We start from the raw sequence: 26,469 nt of genomic DNA on the forward strand, positions 1-26,469 counted from the left end.
GTCTCGAGTTTGCCTCCCGGCTTGGTCTCGTCTCTGCTCGCGCCCGTTTCTCGTGCACGCGGTCTTCATCCGTCTGTTTCGCTCGAGCGTATCGCATGAGTTTCGCAGAGGCTGCGTCGTTCGACAAGCGACGCGTTAAACGGAGTGATTGAGCGGATTCGATTCGCGGGGAGATGCGGCAGGTAACAATGGTAAGTAGCGTTTAGATGAAAGATCGAGCGGGACGCGGGAGCAAGTTATTCCAATTGTTTTGAAAGATAAACACGAGTTTTGAGTGAGTGTGAACGATTCGATGGAACCAGTGGAACGTAACTGAACTGTTGGAATTGATTACTAATCGTATATATTGGATGAAAAAGTTCGGTACGGTTTTTCAACATCAAATCGCCACGTACATGTGATACAGGCAATAATGTAGATAATGACGTCTAATCGTAAGCAATGATCGCGATTACTTTGTTAACAAATATTTGGTGCTACTAAATGCAATAAAGTAAAATTTGACGCAAAAAATCGAATCGAACTTTTTCACTGACCCAATATATCATTAACGAACGAAAGATTGGTCAGTAAGGTAAAGTTGTAAGTTATAGCTCGAATAGATGTTTGTCCTTCATGTCAAAAAGATTCAAATGATCTTCTTGAGGTTAAAGGATCTTTTTGAGATCAAAACTTAAATTGTTCGAATACCATAATAAAAGTAATGCAAAGAAGATTCTTCAATTCCTCTTTTTGCTAAATATTTTTCTGCTAAATTAAAAGTTCTCTTTGTGAAAGGCTTGTGAAGGAGAACTGATCAGTTTGCAAGTTCGATTGAACATACTGATCTTGATTTGATCTTGACAGCTGGAGACCGTGCATGAATCGACAAGAACATGATGAGAACTGTAGAAAATATCATTTGGCAGAATTTATTTTGCATATACCTCTGTCGCAAAAATAGATTGAAAAACTTACACGTACAGAAATATCTGCTCCGCATTTGAACTGTGAATAAGTCGCGCATCGTTTTCTTGCATGTATGACTTCTAACAATGAGACATGATTATCATTATCAATCATATATCCAATTTACGCGATTACGAAGAATTAGCGAAGGGTTCCCCGATTTTTCCCGCCCGCCTGGAGTTAGGCGCGAACACGCTGCGTCCCGACGGCAAAAGGGAAAAAGAGAGAGCCGCGGGGTAATCGATGAATGAAATCCCGCGTTATCGCGCGGAGCGCGCGTGCTTGGGAAAAAGAAGTAAATCATCCCGCGTGGAACGTGCCGCGATTTTGTATAACATTTGACTATCTTCCGAGGACTCGCGGGCGGCGCACGAGATCGCCGCGGAGTTTGTAAACTTCGTTACGCGATTTGTAGAGAGCAGAGGCGATGTTTACTAAACAGCGGGATAAATTCTCTTCTTGCTGCATCTCGCCGCCGAGATAAGCCGGAGATTTTTCCTCGTTTCGCGAAAAGAGTTGGCGGCGCGTCTGTCGCACCGACCGGCGCCGGCGCCGCCGCTCGCGCAGGCACTAGTGCGAACGCGTCAACGCCGATTACTCGATTACATCATTTCGGGCTTCGATCAAACTCCGATTAATTTAATCGTCGATTAACTTACAGGGCGACCAACGTAAAACTTATATTATTTATATACGAGAATTATATTATTGGAGATTTTATGTTAGTCGCCCTGCAAGTTAATCGACGATTAAATGAATCGGAGTTTGGTCGAAGTGGCCCTACGTTTGAGCTAGCGCCAAACTATGCGCGATTCGTAATTCGCGATTCCTAATTCATAACTTACGATAATTCGCTGCGCGTAAACGGGGAATTATTGGTTTACGCGCAGCGTAAACGCAGCAAGTTACGATGATTCGAGTAAATTATTACAGAAGTAACGCTCGCGTAAACGTAGTACATGTCTGGACATCGAAAAAAAACCGGACATAATCAAGCCGTTCGATTAACGGCACTTATCTCTCATCACCCGCGACCACTCGCAACAGATCTTTCGTTACCAGAATCACGGCGGATTACGAATTGACGAGGACAGAATCGTACTGTCGTCCGAAACAAACACGTAATCTAATCGACAATGCGACTGAGCGGTTTCCTGCCACTTCGATATAAATATATAAATACATAAGTATCTGCTCCGGTTACTAGTGCGGACAAGTGATTGATGATGCGCCTTCGTGCTAACACGCGATCAGTCCCGCGTCTAAAAGTTTTCAAGATATTTGGAAGCGCTTAGAACCAGCTATTATAAGAGGGGAACGACCGAAAAATCGTAAACAGAGGCCGCTGATCGAGTGCGGGATTTATCGTCGCGGTCGACGACGATGCGAGTTCGTCTGTCCTCGCGCACCGGCGGAAGTGCCGTGATGAGTCCCTCGGGGCTTCTTTCTAGCGAGCCTCATCGTCGCTAAGGGCGTTAAGTGCTCAGCTGTTGCACGCTCATCACCCCGCCGAAACCAGGTCGGTGGACGGCGCATTTTAAGCAGGATTCATATTATCGAACTGGTTGAATCTCGCGAGTTCAGCCTCCTCGTGAAAACGCATGAAAATTTCTATCGAAGTAAACCTTTCCGCTTTTACACAATCATACTTGTAATTCGCTTGTCGCTGTAGAAGAAAAGAATTCCCTGAAAGTCGCGAAGTTTTTTCTATACAAATTTGAAGAGCCGCGACAAAGTAGCTTCTCGAGTAATTGAAAGTACTGTTCGAAAGTAAGGTTAAATATTGTTTTGTTGGGACAATAAATATGTAATAAAAGTGAATACAATGTTTAATAAGTTGTATATTTTAAAAAATAATAGTCACTTTACCTTGCGGCGCAATGAGTTATTTCGCATGCAGGCCAGCGCCGTCGCCTTTCTCTATTGCGATCACGGGAATTAAAAGTATCAATTATAATATATAATATTGAACGTATCGATCCGTACAAATGTCTTAAATCTAAAGCTACTACAAACGGCATATTTTTTTGCATACTGACATACACAAACATACAACAAAGACGTACTAACAGTAACTAAAATATCCTACAGTTTCATAACAATAACTGTAGCAAATGTTTGTTATTTATTTTCGTTTTTGTTTGGTTCGAAGCGAGTTTGTAAGTTGTCCGATACAGCAAGTAATCTCGTGAAATTCGTATAACATTTCTTGATACAGTGGCAGAATACAGTCTCCATTTGATAGGAAGTTGAAGATTAAACAGTAGATGAGCATGTGAAAATGTTTAAGAATTGGCTTGTGCATGCGTGATTGATTCGTAACAAAATTGTATTGGAAAACTCAATTCAATAATAATGGATTTTAAATCCATGGGAATTGGCGTGTCGTTTGTTGGCTGGCGTTCCAATGAAAATAGTTTAATACGTCGGCTGACGGTCGAGCAATGTGTCACTGTCGTTTAGAACACATTAGAACTTGGATTTCGATGTCATCGAACACCGTTCGAACTGATCCCTACATTCGTGTTTCTCGGAGTTGGAAAACACCGATGCACCTTGTCGAGACTCAAAACTTGTGCTCATCGACGTTCAGTAATGATGAATCCATCTAAAGATACTAACAGCGGACATGATTTCATGATTGATCAGTAATTTTCTTGTTTCAAGTTTGTATATAAATTCTATAATTTGTCTATTTATTTGTTGAGAGAAGGAGGATATGTGCACATAAGTTGTGAAGTTATGGAACGTCTGTAGAATAAACTTCTTAATGTTTTCACTTTTTGTTTAAGATATGAGCTTAAAAATGGAAATATATAGGATGAACACTTCGATTAAATTTGTATATGTATCTTCTTTTCATTTTGATTTACTAATTTTCTGCCTGAAATCACAGCAAAATACGTAGTTATCGAACTCTTATCGATTGCCGCGTATACATTGGATTTTTATTTTGATGTTGGATAACATTACGTTAATGATTGCGTTAGCTGGTTTTATCGGCCTTATAGATAATTCACGTTAATTGAATTAATAATTACGGAAAGGTAACAAGTAAAGCTGCAGTTTATGTGTTACGGAAATAAATAAGTTATTATAAATATAATAATAATTTCTGATGACAATCACAAATAAAAATATATAAGAAAACGATTATTTATTTATATTATTATTTATATTAGTATAGTAGACAGTAGTAGTAATAGTTTTATGTAATTTTTTATGATATATTAATTATATAATAAATATTGTATTTATTATATATTCAGATATATCTCATCAAGATGTTACAAGTCTTTTCTTTCTAGAAAAAATTTTAGTAAAATTTTATATTCCAGTATAAATTTGGCTTTTAGAGTTTTTTCTATTTTTTGAAATTAAATGATACACAAATGTCTATTTTCGAATATTCTTTAATCTTAACGACAACATATATATCTATCTGAAACAGTTTATTTTTAATTTGCACCTGTAATTAAAACAAATTATCTTTTGTCGTAATTCTAAAATCATGAAAATAGTATATATATTATTTTATTACACATGTTATATGATATACGAATATGATACAATATATTTATTTTGTAGTACCGTAAAAATGTTTCCTATTGGCCTCGTTTTAAACGTATAAATTTGAAACTCGCTTGAATCGACATTTCTGAAATGTTGTATGATTTTATGTGGACAAAATATATTTCCAGTTAATATAGCATTTTCTCTAAACAAACAATTTAATTGTTTCTCCGTTTCCAATTAATCTACACTCTTGTATACTATAATTTCATGGAAGACACATGTTATGTCTGTTACAGATATCTCAACTGTGTGATTCGCTTGCGGTTCATGCTGCACTTCGAAACTTTTCGCACTCGACGAAATTATAAAACGCGGGACGTATCAAACTCGTTTTTGTGGTGTACTATTTCGTCGGAGAGGGAACAATACGAACTATTATTATTGTATGGACAATTTTATCTTCTTTTATATGCAGATTTACTGTTGTGCTTATTTATTGTTATAAACTTTACAGACTTGATATTGTGTGAAAATTGTGTCGCTATCGAAAACGAATGTTTCACTTATTTTGGACAGTTTTGAGAGCATGGAACAAAGACGGTCGTTCGATCGTCAAGTGTCAGTGAAATAAGATTTCGGATATTCCGACGATATCGATCACGAAGGGATTACTGGACTTTTTGTTAATGTGAGATCCGTCGCCGGTGCAGTTGTGGAGAATTGTGGAGAATCTAGTGATTGGCTGGAGTTGCAGCAGCAACAGCAGCAAAGTGTAGATGCAGCGGCGACTGCCGACGCCTTTATGAATTACATATCCGTGGACAGATCCAGGATGGTTTCGCACATCATTCCTGTCTCCGGGGTAAGTCAAATAAATCAATAATAGTATCATTTTTAAATTAATGAAAAATAAAAGCAGAGAGACGGATTTAACGAATTCAATCTGCAAGTCTAAAAAAGATTTCGCAGATTAAAAAACTGGTGCTGTATTGTGTGTCAATTATAATTACCTAATTTTATTATAGTTTTGCCTAATTATATTATTACTATCTCTTTTTGTTATTAACAGAAAAAGTTTACAATTAGCTTTTTGTATAAAATCAAAATATCATATCAAAGAGTACAAAGCATGTGTAAACGAATTTAACAAACTTATTTTCAGCTTCGTGAATGAATTTTTGTGAAACAAGTGACTGATACGACATGGGTTATCGGTCATGATTCCTGAATTTAATTATTACCACTTTTGTTTTTACTTTTCTTGAAATACATTATGTGTTTTCATATTTATAAAAGAGATATCAATTCTTACATATATCTGTAAGATAAAAAATATATATGTGCCACTTGTGGAAAATATTTTTGAGAAAATATAGAATTGACGATTGATTAAAGAATTCTGCGATATCGAATGAAGATAGCCAAAATTGAGTGCTTGGACATCTTAAAACAAAACACCGGATATTCGGGACGCGCTTTTGTAGCTACGCTTGCAGTAATAAACGAGTAATGTACGACTTGTGGATCCACTATTCTCTTTACATGTATTTGAAATATTTAGACAATTGTTTTTGCGGTTACTTGCTTGCTTTTCCGCAGAGTTTTCTGTTTCACGGAACGGCGCGAGTAGTGCTCGACTTAGCGTCGCTACATACGCTCTCGTTATCTTCCGACAGAGAAATAAAAAAAAAGAGTCGGAGGGGGGTCATGACCTCGAAAATTTCGCAACGACTCCACGCGATGCACGTCTTTGCCTCAAGATTTACCGCGCGGTAATTTTGCACATTATTCGAGAGCTTTTCTCGATTGTCGAAGATTCTTGTCAGAATTTTGTGGCAGCGATCTTACTAGATTTCCTTCTGTTTTATTTGTACCTAAGTTCCTACAGATTTGTTTTTATCTAAATTACAAAACTAGTCTCGCATTTTGAGTGTGAAAGTAACGAAGAGAACAAGTGTAAAAAGTGCGTGTTTAATAACTTTTATGACTTTAGAATTTTATGGAACTCGAGCCACTCTGACAAACGAATGTCGGTCAAGAGTTTCATCGTCAATGACGGATTTCAGCGTCGACATTATGCGTCGTCATTTGCGCGATTTGTCGGTATCACTGAATGGATTAAAAGTGGGTTATCGTGCGTCATTCCATCGATCCGCCAGCGCGGCGATCCACATCGCGAACATAAGCTAAAAATCGATGACAATTCTGATTACTGTTCACTTGTACTGCTCGCTGTTTGACCACTCTTCAAGGATTTTCAAGACAAGATTCTTCAACGTAATCTATTTGAGCTTTCAAAAGATTAATGATGAGAAATATTATCATTATCTTTTCTATTATAATTTTGAATTTTTATTAACAAAAAGAGAAATCTTTTAGTAGAATATAGTAATAAAATAGTAGAAATCTTTTAGTAAAAAAAGTAATATCAAAATTTTTTCTTGTAATATCTTGTAATATTTACTTATCTACTATAAAGATCTTTGCTTAAAAATTATTGACAAATGAGTCTCATATTTCTCTGTAAATTTTGGAATGATGTATCGTGAGCTAGTGCACATTGATAAGAAAAATTGAATTCTTGTATAATTGTGGGAGCATACATGGCGTTAAAAAGTTGCGGAGTTGCGTTCGAATTTAGTTTGATATCTTTTTTTTCAGTGGAGATAATTAACTGGCGATAACTTCTGCGTAATTTCTCTGTGATTAAGTAAGTGAATGACTGGAATATTTTCGAGATTTCTTGGTCCGATACGATCGTACGCACAAACGAACAAAAGAAGATTGCGGCATGCCAATTCTGGCCAGAAACGTGATAGCACTTTTGAATTTATTTTTGGTGCAATAAGATGTTGCGAACATTATCGCAATATAAACTGCAGGAGCGGTAGCATAAGACTATGCTCTTAAACCCTTTTTTTAGCAAGATTATGCTACACATATTTCATAATTTGTAAGCAATGAATATGTTTATTTATTTTCATAAGCTATAAATTGATTAATAAGAGCAATTTCCTCTCTAATCTGTAATTATTAAAGGTAATTGGTACTCCATAATAATTAATATTATTTATAAAGAATTAATAAAGAGAATTTAATGAATTTTCGAGATAATGTGTTGATTCACATGTTACATGCAGGAAATTATCAAAATGCTAAACTGTGTTTAGCTAAACGTGATTAGAGAATGATTATTTATAAATAGAGCTTCATATATTTATATGTTGCAATTAAAACTAGCATTATATAAACATTTTTTTAATTGAATGATATAGAAATTGCGCCTATAAGAAATTCTCTTGTAACTTTTTTCCGAATGTAACAGGTATATTCTGACTAGAATAGAACTAGTACGATACATCTCCAATTTGCGAATACTAAGATTCTTTCCAGAAAAGTTTCTTCCGAGTTTTCAGCGATTGAAGGATTTCGCAAACGGGTCGTTACTGGGAGGGTGCGCAGGGGTATCGTAAAACCGGATCGCAAATTAACGATCTAGCGAGACCGTAAGTTTGGCCCTGGCATAATACGATGTCACAACACTGAGTCCGTGTTTATAAGCTTTCGGCGACGGCACTTCAAACATCGCAAGCAGCAAGCCAAAAGTCTTTTAGGAACTACCCTATCTCGGGTTTTCTCTCTTGTTCTTCACAGGAAGAAAGTCTAGCTTCTTTGCTCTCGAGTCGGTAATTTCACGGTTCGTTTACCTCTTCGTCCAATTCTACTATGAGAGGCAATAATATTTTAGAGAGTATTTTAAACTGGATTTTAGACCGGAATATGGATTTATCTTGTTGATACGCCGTCTTTTATCCAAGATTTATGTCGTGTCAGCTTTTTGAATTGCAAACTGATGTACTACACTCGTAGCCAACGGTTCTGACGTGAGAGCCTTAGTGGACGCTGCCTACAATTTCCAAGCATCCATAGATGAATGCTTTTTTGTTAGATAGCTATAGATTTTGAAATGAAGTAGAACTATATTGCCGGCAACCAGCTTAAAAAACTTAAAAGACTTAAAAATGACGTAGAATTACGGCGCCGACAATGCCTTTAAAACCGCCTTTAAAAGTGACTGAAAAGCTTTTAAACCTCGTTGTAGGCCTGAATATGGGCCATCATATAAACTAAGGACTTTAATCTTAAATAATTCAAATGTAACGTTAAACGCTTTTACGACACAATCAAATAAATAGGGTGTTGAAAGAATTATTTCTAATATGTTTGCTCGCTTGTCGATTTACAAAACTGCACCATATTTATAAGAAAATGAGAGATTGAGTAGTGGTATTAATCTGACAACGATTTTTTCAGGAACTACAGCAAGGGAATGGCAATCTGAGCGCCACAGGTCTCGGTATGCAGGACTCTTCTCATTCCCTAAAGATCAAACAAGAGCCGTTTCAGCTGTCGCCGCCGTCACCGCTACCGTCTCTTCATCAAGGTACGTCCTACTTGTCATCATTTCCGTTACGCCGGGTCATTGCAAGCTGTTTCTAAACATCATAAATCTCTCCAATGAAAAAAGGAATCTTACACGCTGGATCGCATGAAATAGGCAATTTTCGAACAATAGTTCGCATTCATATCGACATCTCAGTATTTAATTCATACAACGCATTTATAGGAAATGACTAAAGAAATGAATTCTTATTAAATTATTAAAAATATATGATATGTACATGTAACTATCTTAACGTCCAATTCAGGATTACTCCCAACTTAATTCCAATGAATTCTAAGTTGATTAAATAGAATCTGGATCATCGGGGTGACAATTTTTCCGAACGAATCTCGAATCGAACGAACGGCTGCCTCGGTGAAAATGAGACAGAACGGGTTGTAGCTACGTTCTAATAATACAAAACTGTAATCTCGCGAGCTGAGAGTGTGTCATCGTCGTCGCCGTCGCGAGGGAGGGTCTGGAGCTCCTCGCGAAGGAACGACGGCGCAACGACGTTGACTTTCCCCGGGAGAGCGAGAAAGAAGAGAGAATGATATACCGCGGGAGGCTTGCGTGCCCGAAAAGAGCCCCGATCTTTCCGCGCGGCGTTTAGTCACACGTACATCTCTCTTTCTCTCCCTCCTCCTCTCTCCCTTTCTCTCGTTTCACGTGATTATAGTCTTGTTCAACACCGACAAAATCGTCGTCGACGGCGCTCCTAATTCCGCAGAGGCATGGAAATATCCTGCCATTTGTCTCGCGGTGACGAAACGCATATGATTTAACGTTCGACGACGTTAGCGTTGAAGATTTATTATCGGCCGATTTAGCGATGCGTACATGATGCAGTTTGAGTTTTTCGTTCGGTGAAACGGAGACAATCTACACTACTTATAATATGGTTCTCTCCGCATTTTCCTTCCATAATGCTTCTAAATCGTTTGTTTTCTTCTCTATCGGAGATCCGTTGAAACTCTAATGTGCCACCTGTCATTCGGGTTGAAATCATCATTTCTGAGTCATTTAACCTGTCTCCTGTATCTCAGCACGTGCAATATCATCACCATAAGTTTGATAAATTCATCTTTTCGTTTTGGTAGCATTTCCCTTAAATTAATACTCGCATGTAGCGACGAACATGAATTTTATCTGGTGTCATCTTGAATTATTATAATCCTTGATAGTTAAATAAATTTTACGTATACATACGTGTACACAGACTTTTTCTCTTTCATTCTCGGCAGTAGTCGATTATCTTTGGTATGCGATTGTCCGGGGCTCGTCTTTCTGTGCACCATCGCTCCTGGTCGTTCGGTTGGTCGGCAAGAAGAGCATTCAGGAGAAGATAATAACAAAGAGAGTAAGAGAACGATAAGCGCAGTCTCGTGTTACCGAACTTTATTATTCGCTAATCGCTGAATGTCCGGATGAATAGATAGGCCGAGATTACGACCTCGCCGACATGGCTCCTGCTCACCGATTAATCCCGCCGGCCTCTTACTTACAGGAGTGAAATCCTAGACGGGTATCGATGTCCTCTCGGTGTTACGAAGATATGCGCGAAGCGATGATAATCCTTAGTAGTTTCAAGTCTTGGTCGAGATAAGTCTATCAAATAGAGACGTGCGCAACAGTCGCGAGATATTTCTTTGAAAGACAGATCATAGTCGTGCAAAGCTCTTTCGTAATATATCGCATTGTAAATTGATGTTATTAATGTTTAGTATTTAATATTAGAGGTCCTATTTCTCACGCTGGTTGTATGTGAGAGGAATGTTCAAATACCTGATATAAAAGTATTAGAAACAACTTTAAGATGTTTCTACAAACATTCAATAACATAATAGACGCGGCATCAACTTAGAAATCAAATCCAATTGGAATTAAAATGATTTAAAAATGCAAATTAAGTTTGTATTTTTACAAAAACAATGTCGTGGTCCCATCTTTGTCCAGCATTTGGACAAAATTTAAACAAAAGGGACAGAACAATTTTAGCATCATCAGCAATGAATAATAAAACACACTTTGTGTGTAGATGAACGATCATACATAACGTGGCTGAACATGATGTGCGACGGCGGGGTCATGGCTCGTGTTCTACATCGTTATAGTTCACGCGCGCCTATTCGCCGCTTAATAATGATTATACGCAAGTTTATCGTGGCAATAAAGGCCGGACGATAAAGTCGTACGAAATAGCTAATACGTCTAATTATAGGGTAGCCGATTATCGCTTAAACGTTGATCTAATTACTGTTACGCTGCTGCTGTTACGAGCATCACGGCCTTTATATTACGGTTTATTTTGATTGCAATCTGGAAAAGATTTCTTCTCGCGATTAGTGAAAATGTCGTATACGAAGGATCGTTGCACAATATACTATTACATTATAAAAGTTCTTAAACAGGAAGATGTAGTTTTTCATTATTATTTAATTCACATTTCTGTTATTTATTATTTTTGCATGTGTCATCATCTATTGTACTTTATAGATTTTTCTTCTGTGACAAGTGTAGATTATTTTGAAAACAGGATCATATTGCGCATAAGCCAAATTGTGACTATGAGCCGTCTAAAAAAATATTTTATCAATACTTCATATTATAATGGAGAAAGTTTTAATAGAGACAATTGTGAGCATATTTATCTTGTACCTTAAATAATACTTAATGTAAAATCCAATGTTATTTCACTTCTCAAAAATTTCCCGAATTTTCTTACAGCTACTGCCACATTCTCTTTTATTCTCGTCTTTTTTTATTTCTCAATTTTTCACTTCTCATAATAATCCGAAATGGTTAATAATTATTTCCTTTCTTTTCGGATCCCTCCGACATCATGAAATCGCTCAGAGACAATCGCGTACGGTATAAAGATAGAGATCGAGGAAAATCCGGATCGGTGACCCTGTTTATTTACTTCAAAATCGGGCCGCGGGTGTAATCGTCGCGTAAAATTCACATAATAATAGAGATGCGTAGTAAACAAGGACAATCGGCATGGAGGCAATCGCTAATTTCATGATAAGAGGGGTATTGCGCGCGAGCGTTATCGCGAATGGTGGTTACGTCGTTCTCATTGCAGTAGAAATTGTCAGAGACTGCCAAAGTTCCGTGATAAGCCTTGCACTATCAGTTACGCCTTCGGCGATCAAAATGAACAACACTCGTTCTGGTCAACTCTATTGAGGATGATGAGTGTGTAGATATAAGGACCGATTGTTTCAACTTCTTGGTAAGTGTTATCCGACAGGTAGGCATATCTTTGTCTCTTTTAAGATAAGTTCTAAAAAAGAGATGAAGATATAATACTGTCGGGTAAAGCTTAGAAGTTGGAACAATCGATCCTAGTCAATTTAATTCGAATTTAAAATTATGCCGCATGATTATTGATGTGTTTACTAAAGTACAAAGTATTAAAAGTTTCAAATAAAACTTGCTCAACGTCATTCATGGGATTCCCAGACCGATAGTGCTCGAGCTCGTCTTCTCGATTAAGTCATCGGAACGTCATTCGGAATACTCTGAATGTGTCTGAACTAATTAGTAGTCGGACGTTACATCAATAACTGGAACAGTCAAATAAAAATTAAACTTCAACAAAAGGATTTCATCACAGCATTTCGTTGCAAACATGCGTTCTACATAAAAAAATAATTACTAATTGTAATTTATTCGTTACTAAATTGTATATCAAGATATTGTGTTGAATTGCCACACCAAATGTTTCGACAATTAATGTTTTAATGAAGAATGGACAAGTAGTTTTCCTTTTTTCTTTCCTTATGAGTTTTTTCAGGTTTTTCTCTTTTCAAACACAATATCACTTTTCTCCTTCTTATTTCTGATGTCATCTTTCTCGATATTTTAATTTCGGTATCTTCAAAGATTGTTGTAGCTAATGGCATCTTGCATTATCATAACTAAATCACCTATAATTACAGGTTGGCAAATATTAAAATATTGAAATTGGATATGATCTAGATACAAATTTTAGTGACCGAACTCGTGTATATCAAGTGATAATCGCATTTGTCGCAGGGAAGTGATAAAAAGAACAAAATGGTGCGAGAGATGCGAAAGAGCTGATTGATTCAAATCGACAAGACACGGTTGAGCCTTCCCGATGTTGTCGAAAATGTCTCGCCCATCAATCGTCCGTTAGGTAATCGACCCGACTTCGCTCTTTTCCGACTCTCGCTGGCGATGGACGATTGCGCGATCGTCGCCGGCTGTGCGCGAGGGTGCTCCTCGCGATTAATCAATGCCGAGCGACGGCGGCAGCGGATACGACGCCTGTGCAAAACAGCACTCGGTGCCGCGCGCGCGCTGCGTATTTACAATGGCAAAACACGATAGTGACTGAGATAACGACGGATCGTCGTCGTTCTCATCATCGTCACGAAGCGAAAAAGAAGTCTGAGAACGCGCGCACGGCATTATCGCATCGCGAGACCATTTCTCCGTCTCTTTCTCTCTCTCATTTGCCGCTCGTTGTCGAAATTCAGCCTTATCATGCTGGAGTATTAATGAACGGAGATTCTGAATGCTCATTACGTCGCGAATCATGCGAGTTGTGTACCCACGTGAACGCGAGTTCATAATGTCGATTTTGTAGTTGATATCGATACCAATAACAACATCTCGACAAAGTGATAAAAATACAAAAGAAAAAGAAGATCAGATAATGTGAATTCACGGCAATAAAGTCCGCACTAACAGCATTGTCTGCACGTGATCAACAACAACGCTGACAATTATAATATATCGAGTCATGTTGGTCATGACAGATAATAATGATACACATAATGGCAATAATGCCAAAATGGCAATTTCAGTGCTCCTTGTACTCCAATTTTCTATCAAGAACAGAATGTAACGTTTGTTCTTCAAAAGAAAAATTTTATCTTGTTTTGGAAAGTCGATTGTACATGTAGCTCTGTCATATCGTTTAGCTTTTAGCTTTCTTTTATTAAGTATATTTTTTGTTTATTTTTCAATTATTTCTTTTGCTGTTACTTTTCATATAATTAGCGATTTGAGCGATTGATTGTTGTGTAACTGCGCTGGGGGCACGGCGCAGAAAGGAAATGAAGAATCATCAATCAGAAATGTAAGCTCACGGATTGATGTTAATGCTTTCGATGACTGTGTAGTTTACGTGTTCTCATGCGGCTCGGACTGTGGAAAACGGACGTGACGTGAACTTGCACACGTCTGCGTGTGCTTTTCCTCTTACGTCACGACAACGACGACAGTGAGGTCGAGATACCGAGCAACGATTGGCTCATGCGGAAGATATCGCGAGATGAACTATCGTCGCCAAGATGACCCCCTGGCTCTCGGGATTCGTCTCTGTCTTTTATCGTGTAATATGCCCGTTCGATATGCCACTTTCGCGACGGCGATGTGGTCCCTCTTCGAGATTATTTTGTGTCGCTTGATATGTTTCGCGCGATTAACACTCGCGAACTTCTGTACTTGTACAATGCACTTTTTTTTCTTCCCATTTTCCTTTTGTTCGGACATTGTCTTGCTCAAGTGATGGTTCCGTGTTTACGAGGGCTTCAAGAAACCCCGCAAACAATATGATTTAATATGGTTAATCAATTGTCCATCTCGGGATGGTTGAAAAAATTAATGCTATGTAAGAGAAAAGATTTATGAATAATGATTTTGTTTTATTTAATTTTATTAATTTTTCTCATGATAAAGTGAAAGGATCTACTTACGGTCCGATGTTAACGAGCATATTACGTTCTCAGAATGTTTCTGCCCCTAATTGTACACCGATATGCGATCACGTGGCCTTCTCTTTCTTTCCCGGCGCCCTCGCCACTTGATCCTCTCAAATTAGCTGTACGAAATCCCATTAGCCATGATATCCCAAACGTGCACTTGCGCTATCTAATTGAGACTAGTTGGCGAGATTTAATTACATGCGTTGAATATTATATGAGACAAAAAGGATAATAAAACTAGAATCTATAAATATACATATATACAAATAGAGACAAGTGTTACATGCGGGAGGAATTTAAAATATCAAATAATATCTCAACATAAAATACAATCCTTATAATGAAGATTAAATTTTCAGAATAACAATACGAATTTCGAAGAAAACCTTAAAAATTTCTTAATCACTTGTAGGTGTTTACCATCTGCTCACGAACAGTTGACTCATTTCCTTTGATACCGTTGCTCAAAAAAGAATTAATTAATTAGCAGCAATTCGCAAAATCTATATTAAACAACGATAACAGTGATCCGTAGGAATAACACGCTATCAGTAGCGAGAAACGGACTATTACGTATTCATATATACATCCATACACGCACGTGCACATACGTGTAGAAACATAACGCGTGCTCCGTGTAGTACACGTCTCGGAGAGTTGTGCATGTATGCTCGGCAGAGAGAAAAGGAGAGAAAGGGAGAGAGAAAAAGAGTATGTATGTAAGGTGGATGAGCAAACGGGTACCAAGATTGCGATAACGTCATAATCCAACGTTCGCCAACACCTGACTGCAACTGGAGATTTGCTATGCGACACCGACCGACATACATCTGCTTCTCCCTCTTTCTTTCTTCCTTTCTCTCTCTTTTTCTCTCGCGAATAGTCCTGATCCGGTGAAATTACGCGCGATGATCTTAGGAAGGAAGACAAAACTGTCTTACATTTCACCCGATATTTAAATATAACGAGTCGCATAATATAACATAAAGAATTGTGTCTTGTTGTACGCGTTTTATTTTCATATCAATTTTGCACACAAATTGATTAAAGTTATTCTTTTGTAAACGGTCTAACTTTATATGAAATTGTCTTACACTTTGTTAATTACATATATTTCCTTAAAAGCTTTAAAATTTATAAAATTTGATATTTTTCATAAATTATCAGATTTTCTGGAAATTTTGTTAACGTCAGGTAATGAAAAGCTGACAATGAGATTTTGGATCTTTCATCGTATCTTAATACAAAAATGACATTTAAAAGAAACGAGCCGGGAGCACGAGAAATAAGTAAGTTCCAATTTCGCAATTTTCAGAGTGGAATGCAACAGTCAGCGTGACGTAAGAAACATTACGCAAATCGGCCTTCGTCAGAGTCGATTATTTGGAAAATACGAAAACGCAACCACCGCTTTCCTCGATATCCTTCGTCGGTGTTCTGCCGAGGTTGCAAATTCGCACAACGCGGAATCAGTTTACGGTTCGTGGAACTCGCGGATCAGTAAACGAGATCGACAAAAAAAAGAGCCTTCTGCTTTCAATTACTTCAAGATCATACGTTGACCAATTGCATCAACAATTGAACTCGAAGTTAGAAAAGAATAAACGAAGTATATGGGTGATTCTTCAAGTTTTTACATGATGGAATTCGCATCCGAAATTTCCTCCATCTTCATTCTCACTTTTCAACATAAAGGAATAGTACCCGATGATGACGAATACTCTTGAGAGCTCGAGGGTATCGTTCTCCTCGAAGACGAGATGACTGTATATCTCTTTGCCTCTCATTGTCGTTGTTCTGTCACCGTCGCGATTCACCGAGGAGCAGCAGCAGCGTGATGTCACGACGTATCAGATTTCGCTTATCGGCGCCGATTCCTCGCTCAACCCAGCAGCATTTCAGGAATGCGAATGCCATGGTTTTCTGCGACGGCCAACGAGACGAAGAGGGATAACCTTCGCCCTGGAGATCGACTTTGTCGTCCCGGTTAATCGATATACCGTCTACGCGTTACGCCTCGTCTGTCGTTTCCGTTCTGCTCCGCTCGTGTCGCATCACGTCGGGTTACTACGCACGAGTTTCTTCCTCTTTGCCGAGCTTCCGGTGGAAACGGTGATACGCTATTCGCGAATCGAAAAGACGCTGAAGCAAACATCGGATAGGCATCTTCCACATTTTGCCGAACTTTGTAAATATGTTACGTATTTATGTAACATATTTATCTACATATTCCATATTTTATTAACAAAATACATTATTTTTAACATATTATATATATTTTATCATGTGTTAAACAAAAATATGTATAATATAGGAACAAACATATTGAATAATACATAAACATATTAAATTATATTATGTAAACGCGTATTGAAAGCTTCCTAAAAAATTCCTATTTGGAAAGTAAGAGAAAAACATTTGTAATAACCATGTTGGAAATATGCACACACTCCCACACAATTTAATCAAACATGATTAATATTTTAACATATACAATAAATATGTTGAAGAGAAAAATCGATATGCGAAAACAATGGAAGAATAAACGAAACAAATTGAAGATAATCCATAATCTTAATTTATAACTTCAGGATAATAAATATTTAATAATATACAAATATATGTTGCATATCTGTATACCTGTACGCTGTAAAGTATCTATCTCTGGAATTACAATGTAGTCATAAATTTTACGTGAGGCACGTTCAGTTAAAGCCAATTAATTCGCCGGTTACCTCGAATCTTACTTCGTAATTATCAGTATGCACATTGAGTTTTCTCTGTGTTTGGTTTTTTCGTGCCGGCTACGCTTTTCCGGATTCGATCGGACGGGTCGTTATTATCCGTTCTCCTCTGATATTGGGACTTTCGTACATGTAATACAGTTTATCGCATGGCCATCAGATCATTGTGGATCGATGTTATGACAATAGCCGAGCACGGCAGCGTATCCTTGTTTTCAAAACACCGGCCTCTCTTCTTGTGTACCATGATCCTGGCTCTCGCTGCTCTGCAGGAAATCGTACACTCCACTGGCAGTAGCTACGTTTGAAAAGAGAAATCTAGTGTCGTTGCATTAAAATCCATCTATCTCTCTTTTTCTTCTTCTCTCTTGTTACTCTCTTTTTTTTCTGTTTTTTTTTTTCTTTTTTTTCCGAGTCAGACCTCCGAGCGATTTCTGAAATTTGTGTCCGCTCGCGGTGATAGAGAATACGCGCGTGTTTCGCGATGGAAAAATCGTATTTCCGGAAATATGAAGAAACCTGAGTCGACGTGGCCCGGAGATAAATCCGCGGAATATGATTTCGTACTTTGCTGTTAATACACGCGAGATTGAAAGATCCGAAAGGCTAGTTTACGAGTAGATTAATTGGCAATTCGACCAAAAGCAGGCTGTGAGAAATGAAAATCTTAGTCTATAGAAAGAATAGTTTCTTGTGTTTTACTTATTTCACTTTTACTATAAGAAACCATAATTCTCTTACCCTTAAATAATTTGAAAAATAATTCTATTATTTTAAGGTGATACTGTTTTTTTCTTTCTTATTATATAATAATAATCGTAAATATTTATGATATATTTATTAAATTTTGACAGATTTAATACATGAATATAATACTTGAAAGATCTCATCTTCAATATTATTCTTTCACAACTTCACAGAAGAAGAGTAAATTAAATAAACCGAAGAATTAAATTACACAAATTCAGAATCAACGATTGAACGAATGTAGTTAAACTTGAATAATTAATTCCGAAGTGTGCCATATTTGAAATGACATTCTCATGTACATGTTATCGTATTAATCAGCTCGATCGAGCGTGTTGTCTTCTGCTAAGCTCTTAAGCTCGCAAGAGAAGTCCGCGTCATGCGGGCCGCGCATGACGTTCGTGAGATCATCGCTGATCGATGTGTCGGCGATGCGTGAGCACGGCGAGGCACGGCCGTATCCTTGTTTCCACAACACGACTCTTCCCCAGGACGCGCGCGAGGCTTGGTGCTTTGCTCGTGATACGGGAAATTTTACACCCGTCGTCCGTGCGGTCATCTTGTTTGGCAGATCCGGCTCTGGCCCCGAAGCACGTGCCCTCGCGTTTTCGCGGATCGTAATCGCCATCGGTAATAGTATCGGCGAACCCGGCGATGTTATGATGGATACGTAATGCTCTCGTGTTCTCCGACGGATCGAAATACGCGGCGCCCGATCGTATCGCCGAGAAGTCGTCGAGCGCCATTTTCGCTGCGAAGCGGATGCCGGATCGATCTCGGACCGATTTCTTCTCCATCTGCTCCAGTATTGCAGACGATCGACGATTGATTCCTGTTAATCATTGGATACAAATGAGATTGCGTGAGTGGACAAGAAAGAATTTTCGGGGGGATTTATATTATATTTGTTTTGCAGATGGATTTGATTTATTATCGATTATTAATTTATTATTATTGTTTTATCTTCGAATAATATGTATAACTCGAGTTGCTGCGACAAAGTTTCGATCGAGATATATACGGCTCCATGCTGCCCTTATGTCGTCATTTTACACTGTGGTTTCTTCGTCGTGCTGTAGCGTTGGAGCGATTCGCGTGGCCGTTAACGTCCGCGGTTAACGACTCATAATACATAGTACGATGTCAATTATGTAGTGCTCTAAAGCCGCTAACGTGATCTTTAGTGTAATTTACATCCTGCTCCGTTCATACGTTGTCGTAGAACGCTCTCTACAAAGAGATTAATAGATTGTGGAAAGTTTTGTAATATTGTACACGGAAATGTATCTTATACTTGTGTATCTTATACTATTTATGCTTATACTTTTAGTGTACGTATGTAAGCAGGAATTCCAGCCAAATTTCTATGTTCCTAGTAATCTTTTAGTTTTTAAATAATCATTTATATTAATAAATCTTTAATTTCTCAAATTAAAGATAAACTGTTTCGATTCTTTTCTGTCAATAATTACGATCTTGTCATCAAACATTGTTTATTTAGTGAATTAATTATTAAGTAACATCGACGATCATGAGGAATTTTGTTTTCTGCCGCACCGATAATCGGATAGATTTAACATAATTAGATCAATTTCTACGTTCGTCCGTCCAATCGGCGCGCTGGACCTTCGTTCTTCCGCTTCTTCCAACATTTTGCCTCGCCTCGGGTTCGTTCGCTTTTATCTTGCTCTTTTTCTTCCACTCCCCTATTTCGCCCGCGGCGTGCACGTAAGTTATTGGTGTCCAGTTACATCCAGTTCCAGTTACACGTGCCGCGGGGCACCGATGCATTCGATGCGGCCCCGTCCCCGTACGCTCGCAGCACTCGCGCACTTCCGACTACGCGATTCGCCCCGCCGTTGCGTTCCGTTTTGCGATTTCATCGCAAAAAAAAAGAAAAGGGAACAAAAAACAGATTAGCGTACTTTTCCAAGTAACTCGCGTTAGCTTCGCGTATCGCGCAAGAAAACTCGATATTGCCGTAATGTCCGCGATATTCATCTGATTTTCACATAGCGTGGATATAAGTCATCAATTGAAACTGTATTCTGATATGTTTTTATTTTTACCACGTGCACGTAGCGAAATGATTACATCAATAAAATATGACGGTTCGTATTTGGCGAAATTACATTTTTCGATATTGCGAAATTGTGCAGCGAATTAGATGTTGTTGTCATCATTTTAATCTTGCGTTATAATATTATCGTGTCTTTTGACACATATGCATTTTTCTAAAACTTCGGTATAAGCGAAAGATTTCAAGAATTTTCGAAACCGATCAAACATCCCTTTGCGTTTTGTGGAGATCAGTATGTGGAATGCGTATCGCAGAATATCGCCGAGGTGCTCTCTACTTCGCTCGCTCGCTCTCTCTCTCTCTCTCTCTCTCTCTCTCTCTCTCTCTCTCGCTCATGGTATATCGCTCTGTATATCGACTCCTGGTACTAAACATAAAACCTCTTGTGGGCTTCGGGTGTCCCGGGGCACAAGTTCCTCTTAAATGGGTCAATTGTTTTGTCCGGACGAGATTTCTGAGAATTACGTTGCGCGTAGATCAAGCCGATCGATGATGAAAGGAGGTGGCGAGCACCATTCCATTGTCCAGGTTCTCGGAGCAACTGCCGCGTTCGATCGTCGTCTCGGAATACTCGATTGCGCGTCTCGGTTCTCCGATTGCCGCGATTCTCTTGCTGCATGAATCATGAATCGCTCCGACGAAATTATTTCAAGACTATGGTATCTGAAATTGAACGATATTTTTAAAAAAACTTGACTGGTAATTGAACGCATTGGCTGTGTTGTAACCGCTTTTGTTCTTAGCTCCGTAAGTCTAATTTGGAAACACGGAAATTGCAATCGAATCATTATATTGTCGTTAATAATATTTTACAAGGAAGTATTAGGGGTGTGATTTAGTTTTGAGGGTTTTTTTGCTCAAAAACGCATGTATTTAAATATGATAATGAATGAATACCTTAATCAAAATATTTTCCTTTGTTTTCTATAACTTTTTCCCATCTTTCTGGCAAGAGATGGATTCCACCACGATAAAATGACTCTTCTTTTCAGTTGATCCATTCGTCGATGAATTTTCGCACTTCTTCGAAATTATGAAAGTGTGTATCCTCTAAAGCGTGTTGCATCGACCGGAACAAATAATAATCGCATGGAGCAATGTTCGGAGAATACGCGGGGTGCGGTAAGACTTGCCATTCAAGCTCTAATAGTGTTTGTTTCACTGATAACGCAACGTCAGGTCGAGCGTTGTCACGAAGAAGAATCACTTTCCGTCGTTTACTCGCAATTGGTGGTCGTTTTTGGTCCAATGCTTGCTTCAACTTGTACAATTGGTGTCGATAACGATCAGCCGTGACAGTCTCATGCGGATTTAACAGCTCATAGTACACTATCCCACCAAATACAGAGCATTACTTTTGAACCGTGAATATTGCGTCTCGGAGTGGATGTTGATGGTTCGCCTGGATCCACCCATGATTTTCTGCGTTTCGGATTATCAAAATAGATGCACTTTTCATCCCCAGTAACAATCCGAGACAAAAGACTCTTCTTTTTTTGCCTGGCGATCAACGAAATGCAAATGTTCAACCGGTTCGCAATGGCACTTTCCGATAATTCATGTCGAACCCATTTCCCTTCTTTCTGAGTTTTTCCCATTTCATGCAAATGTTTGGTAACTGTTGTACGATCAACATTTAATGCTCTGGCAAGTTCTGAAGTGGATTCTGTTGGATTTTCGTGCAATAATGCTTGGAAATCTGCATTTTCAAGCTTTCTTGGTTGTCCCGAGCGTTCTTTGTCCTTCACATCAATATCACCACTTTTAAAGCGTCTAAACCAGCATTCACACGTCTTAATTGATGGGGCAGAGTCACCATAAGTTTCCACAAGAATTCTATAACCGTCAGCCGCAGTTTTCTTTTGATTAAAAAACAAAAGCAACGCATGTCGAAAATGCTGTTTCGGAAGTTGCATTTTTACGATGATATAAAAACGACTGTTATTGCATCTATTGCTATAATGCTACTAAATGTCATGGATAATGTCAACACTGTAAGAAACAACAGTTATCGGAAACAGCTATTGGAACAAACTAACACTACAGCCATCCGTTGCAAAACCCTCAAAACTAAATCACACTCCTAATACATACACGGTTCCATTTTAATTAAACAGTATTCACAGGATTATTATTCGCACGAATGATTCTACATATTCTTGCGATCTACAGATTGTTAGAAGTTGGAGTTTCTCGCTGTTCCAGTAACCAACTTCGTGTCTGAGCTGCCGAGCGGCTGCATCGGCGGCACATCAAAGGATCTCGATGCTTCGACGGTGACCGGCAGCCTGGGTCGCGGTCTGACCCCATCGCACCATGTTCCCCGGTCGCACCAACAACGTTATCATCCCTATAGTCTGCACAGTCCGAGCTCCGTGGTCACCATACACTCCACCAGCACAGCTAGCGTTGGTGGTGCGACGCACCTTCACCTGAACGACAAGGGCTCGTCGCCGGCAGGCGTCCTTCACAGTACCACCAATAGCAATCCCCCCACACCGTCTGCACCCTCCACGCCCACCGTCACCGTCACTACAGACAGCACCGCGGTCACCGTTGCTTCCGGTAATGCTACCAATGCTACCAGCGGAAACAGTGGCAGCGACGGTGGCACTGTCGCCGCGAACAGCAAGCCGCCCTTCAGTTACGTCGCCCTGATCGCTATGGCGATCCAGCATAGCGCGCAGAAGAGGGCCACCCTGAGCGAGATCTACTCTTACATCACCGCCAAGTTCCCATACTTTGAGAAAAACAAGAAGGGGTGGCAGAACTCCATTAGACATAATCTCTCCCTCAACGAGTGCTTCGTCAAGGTACCACGGGAGGGTGGCGGCGAAAGGAAGGGTAACTTTTGGACGCTCGGTGAGTCGCTGATACTCTGTGTTAGATGTATTTGTTCGTGTGCAGTTTCGTTTCTGCGGAAATAAGGGGAATCTTTAGTTTGTTCGATTCAGCAGGTTTTACGCGAATTTTCTATCATATTTCTACGAATATGAAATTGCCATGGAGCGTGAATGAATGTATCTGTAATCGTGTATTTCTTGTGCGTTATTTCAGATCCAGAGTACGATAATATGTTTGAGAACGGCAATTATCGGAGACGAAGACGGATGAAGCGCTACAGGAACGCTCCGTACCACCACAAACCACTCTTCGGCGATCCGTTCTCAACGACTCACATGCATTTGGGAGCTAGAAACATCTTTGGCCACTCACCACCCTCTTACGCGCCTACTGCTTACACGCGATATGATACGAGGTATTCAAATTGTCAAGTATCGCACGCATCATACGTGGAAGATATAATCATTAATTTTATATTTGTCGATATTTTCTCGGTTTGTTTTATTCTCCCCCAAAAATTCATATGTTAGTAATATCTCAATCTGCATTGTTAATAGAATGTCTACTTCAAATCTGAAATAATACGAGCTCCTTCTCTCTTTAATTATAGCGCATGGAGTCTCCAACAATCGCAGCTGTCGTACAGCCATTGTCAGTCGGTGAGTTTTCACAATTCAGAAATAACAAATCGCAATACGTTTTATCATGTCTTATCCTCAAAATTTTCTAACGATCGTCGTAATGATACGCTCAAATTCTGACTTTTCGTAACGGCGGACAATGGTATGCATTTAAAAGCGTGGTGACTCTCAGCTCTGGACCGAATCATGAGACGTTTTCTCGATTACAGCTGCAGCCACAGTTGCAGCCGATGCAGTCGATGCAAATACCGGCGATGAACGGTTACAGCCAATTGGGCAGCTCGTTAAGTGAGTCTCTGTTCTCGTACTATCTGCCCTCTTTTGCCGAGCGGGATGATGCTGAACGGCCAGACAAAGCGTTTCAAGGCAATTACCTGGATGTTCCAGGTGGAACGGCTGGATCGCCTGGCTCCATGGGCGGCGGCTCCTTCGGCAGCAGTTTTGCCACGTGCGGTAGGAGGCACGACTCCGCGATGCCCACGGACACGATGCCCGGGAGATGCTACTGGCCCGAGAGTAAGTAAAAGATTGCAGTGAAATATTTCTGACGATTAGAAAATAAAAAAATCAACGAAAGTTACAAAGGCTCATTGAACTTTTTTTAGCTGTTCTTCTTTTACTAATAGTAATGAAATAACGTGTGTCAATTATTTAATTGTTAAGCGTTTTTTAAGGGTTTTAATGAAATAAGGATTTTGCTGAGAATGGAAGAGCGCTCTTTCTTTACAATAAAATGGGATTATTATATCTGGAATTTCAATTTGCATAATTTTAATTTGAATTTAGGCTATTTTCAATCAATCAGTTTTATTGTAATATATAATTATGGCATGTTTCAAATTTAATTTGAAATATATTACAAATTTATATGTAGAATAAATCTCCAATGATAATTTATTACAAAAGTACCGTCTTGTGCAAAATTGCACGAGAGAAATTACAAAATGAATATTATTATCATGCATCCACTTCAGTATCTACAAACACGACCAAAATATTATTACTCATTTTTATGATGTAATCTTTTCCCATAAAATCTGCAATCAATCTAGATGTAACCTCTTTCCCATAATTCTAAATCGTATTTAAAAGCTTCTTTTGGAACACATTGCAATAAAATGGAAAAATGAAATCCATTGAAGGGATTATGAGAATATCGTATTATTGTAACGTTTACATTAAGTTTATCTTTTACAAGTTAACATGGGTGTTCCAGTGTTATGTTGTATCCCATCATAATAGATCGTCCGTATATTGTCGCAGTGGTGAACGTGAAGGAGGAGCCAGTGAGCAATACCGTGTCGACCAGTGGCGTCGGTGGCGTCGGCATGCCGTCCGGCATGATGGGCTCCGCGGCGTCGTCGGGCGTCTCTACGACGGGATTTGCGCCTATGGAGTTTCAGACACGTTCCAAATGCTTCATGTGAACGCGGAAACTGAAGAAGGAGGAAGAAGAGGAATGGCAGTGCGAGCAACGGGCTGCCGTCACGAAGATTCGAGGGGAGAACGAAGCAGCAGCGATTGCGGATGACGGATCTCGCGATTCTACAGACGGTGAGCGAATCGCGAACTTAATGTGCTCCACGATTTCAATTAACTTTGACGAATATCGCTGAATAACATTTCGATGATTGTTCTCAATAATATTCTTGAGATGCTCGCGACATTAATGGCGGCAGGAGGAAACAGCGAGTTTTTGTGAGACTCGCGTAACTGTTGTGTTAATTTCATGTCGAAGAAATAACACACGTGTCGTGTCGTATCTTCCTGTTATCATACGTAAGCGACGGGCGCAATGTGTGTCGCGTATATCGCGCAACGATTGAATCTTTCTGCATTTGTTACGATTCTACTTCGGTCGGCTAATAATAGGCGAAAAGAGAACAAGGCGATCGCCTTCGAAATGATCCTTTTTGATGATTTTGATGATGATTGATGGTTTGAAAATACTATCTTCGTACATCATTCTCGACTGTTAGACAGTATTTAATATCCTGGGAAGTAAAACAACAAAAAGTAACGGGCGGAGGAATTCATTCGATGCGGATACAAGAGATATCGCTTCGATCGGAAGAAAATTTATCGGAACTCTCTTGATTAAGATACGAAAATTAATCGTGGGAAGGGAAGAATTTCATGTGTTGAATGACTTCTTACGCTTTGGACTTGAAAATAATCATGATGTCTTCTTTCCCCCTAATTGCGATTTTTGCGAAACAAATGTTTTGCATACGCGAAAAATACATTTAAATAATACAGTCGTATGAGAAAAGATACAGAGTAGAAAGAAAAGTCGTCTTGTTGCAAAAACTTTTTTTTATATGTATATATATGTATAAAGTTTTATAATATATATAATATATATTTATAAACTTTATGTATATATATAAAGTTGCATGAATATAGAGACAATGAATATAGAGCTATATCTTTAATCGTACAATTATGTTTTATGTGTGGATTGTAGAGACTAGAGCGAAATTGTTCCCGCGACGTTCGTGATGTAAATACACATGATTAACGTAGATGTAATGACATTACGAGAATCACTCGTACTGTTAGTTAATTAGTTTTATGTATAAACCACTAAACTTAGTTTTTGCCGAATGTAATGTGGAGATATTTACACACGAAGATCGTGTGTAATTATCGTGGCAGCTGTATACAGTGGTATTCAACGCAAATACACGTGTAAAGAAAAACAGTGTAACAATGCTGTAAGACATGATAAGAAATAAATCTCAATTATTTATCATCGACA

At 38.8% G+C, this 26,469-nt stretch overlaps 1 protein-coding gene across 4 annotated transcripts; it reads left to right on the plus strand.

Moving 5' to 3' along the window:
* Positions 1-26,469, plus strand: LOC105277306 (forkhead box protein I2). 4 transcript variants are annotated; one of them, XM_011335570.2, is made up of 9 exons: positions 1-191; positions 4,761-5,326; positions 8,779-8,908; positions 22,429-23,085; positions 23,281-23,482; positions 23,678-23,726; positions 23,918-23,996; positions 24,066-24,224; positions 24,972-26,469. In XM_011335570.2, the coding sequence occupies exons 2-9, from the start codon at positions 5,267-5,269 to the stop codon at positions 25,133-25,135; spliced, it is 1,500 nt and encodes a 499-aa protein (XP_011333872.1). In that variant the 5' UTR covers positions 1-191; positions 4,761-5,266; the 3' UTR covers positions 25,136-26,469. The 4 variants fall into 4 exon arrangements, with proteins under 4 accessions (XP_011333872.1, XP_011333873.1, XP_011333869.1 ...); XM_011335571.2 differs by having other exon boundaries at positions 24,075-24,224; XM_011335567.2 differs by having other exon boundaries at positions 23,918-24,224.

The sequence above is a fragment of the Ooceraea biroi genome, chromosome 9 (assembly GCF_003672135.1).
Source record: "Ooceraea biroi isolate clonal line C1 chromosome 9, Obir_v5.4, whole genome shotgun sequence".
NCBI lineage: Eukaryota > Metazoa > Arthropoda > Insecta > Hymenoptera > Formicidae > Ooceraea > Ooceraea biroi.

What these genes read in the sequence shown, in the direction of transcription:
- LOC105277306 (XM_011335567.2), top strand. Translation starts at nt 5,267, where the DNA reads ATGAATTACATATCCGTGGACAGATCCAGGATGGTTTCGCACATCATT. An exon ending in GCTACCGTCTCTTCATCAAG is followed by an intron (nt 8,909 to 22,428) that starts GTACGTCCTACT and finishes TCGCTGTTCCAG; the next exon opens with TAACCAACTTCGTGTCTGAG. An exon ending in GAGATGCTACTGGCCCGAGA is followed by an intron (nt 24,225 to 24,971) that starts GTAAGTAAAAGA and finishes ATATTGTCGCAG; the next exon opens with TGGTGAACGTGAAGGAGGAG.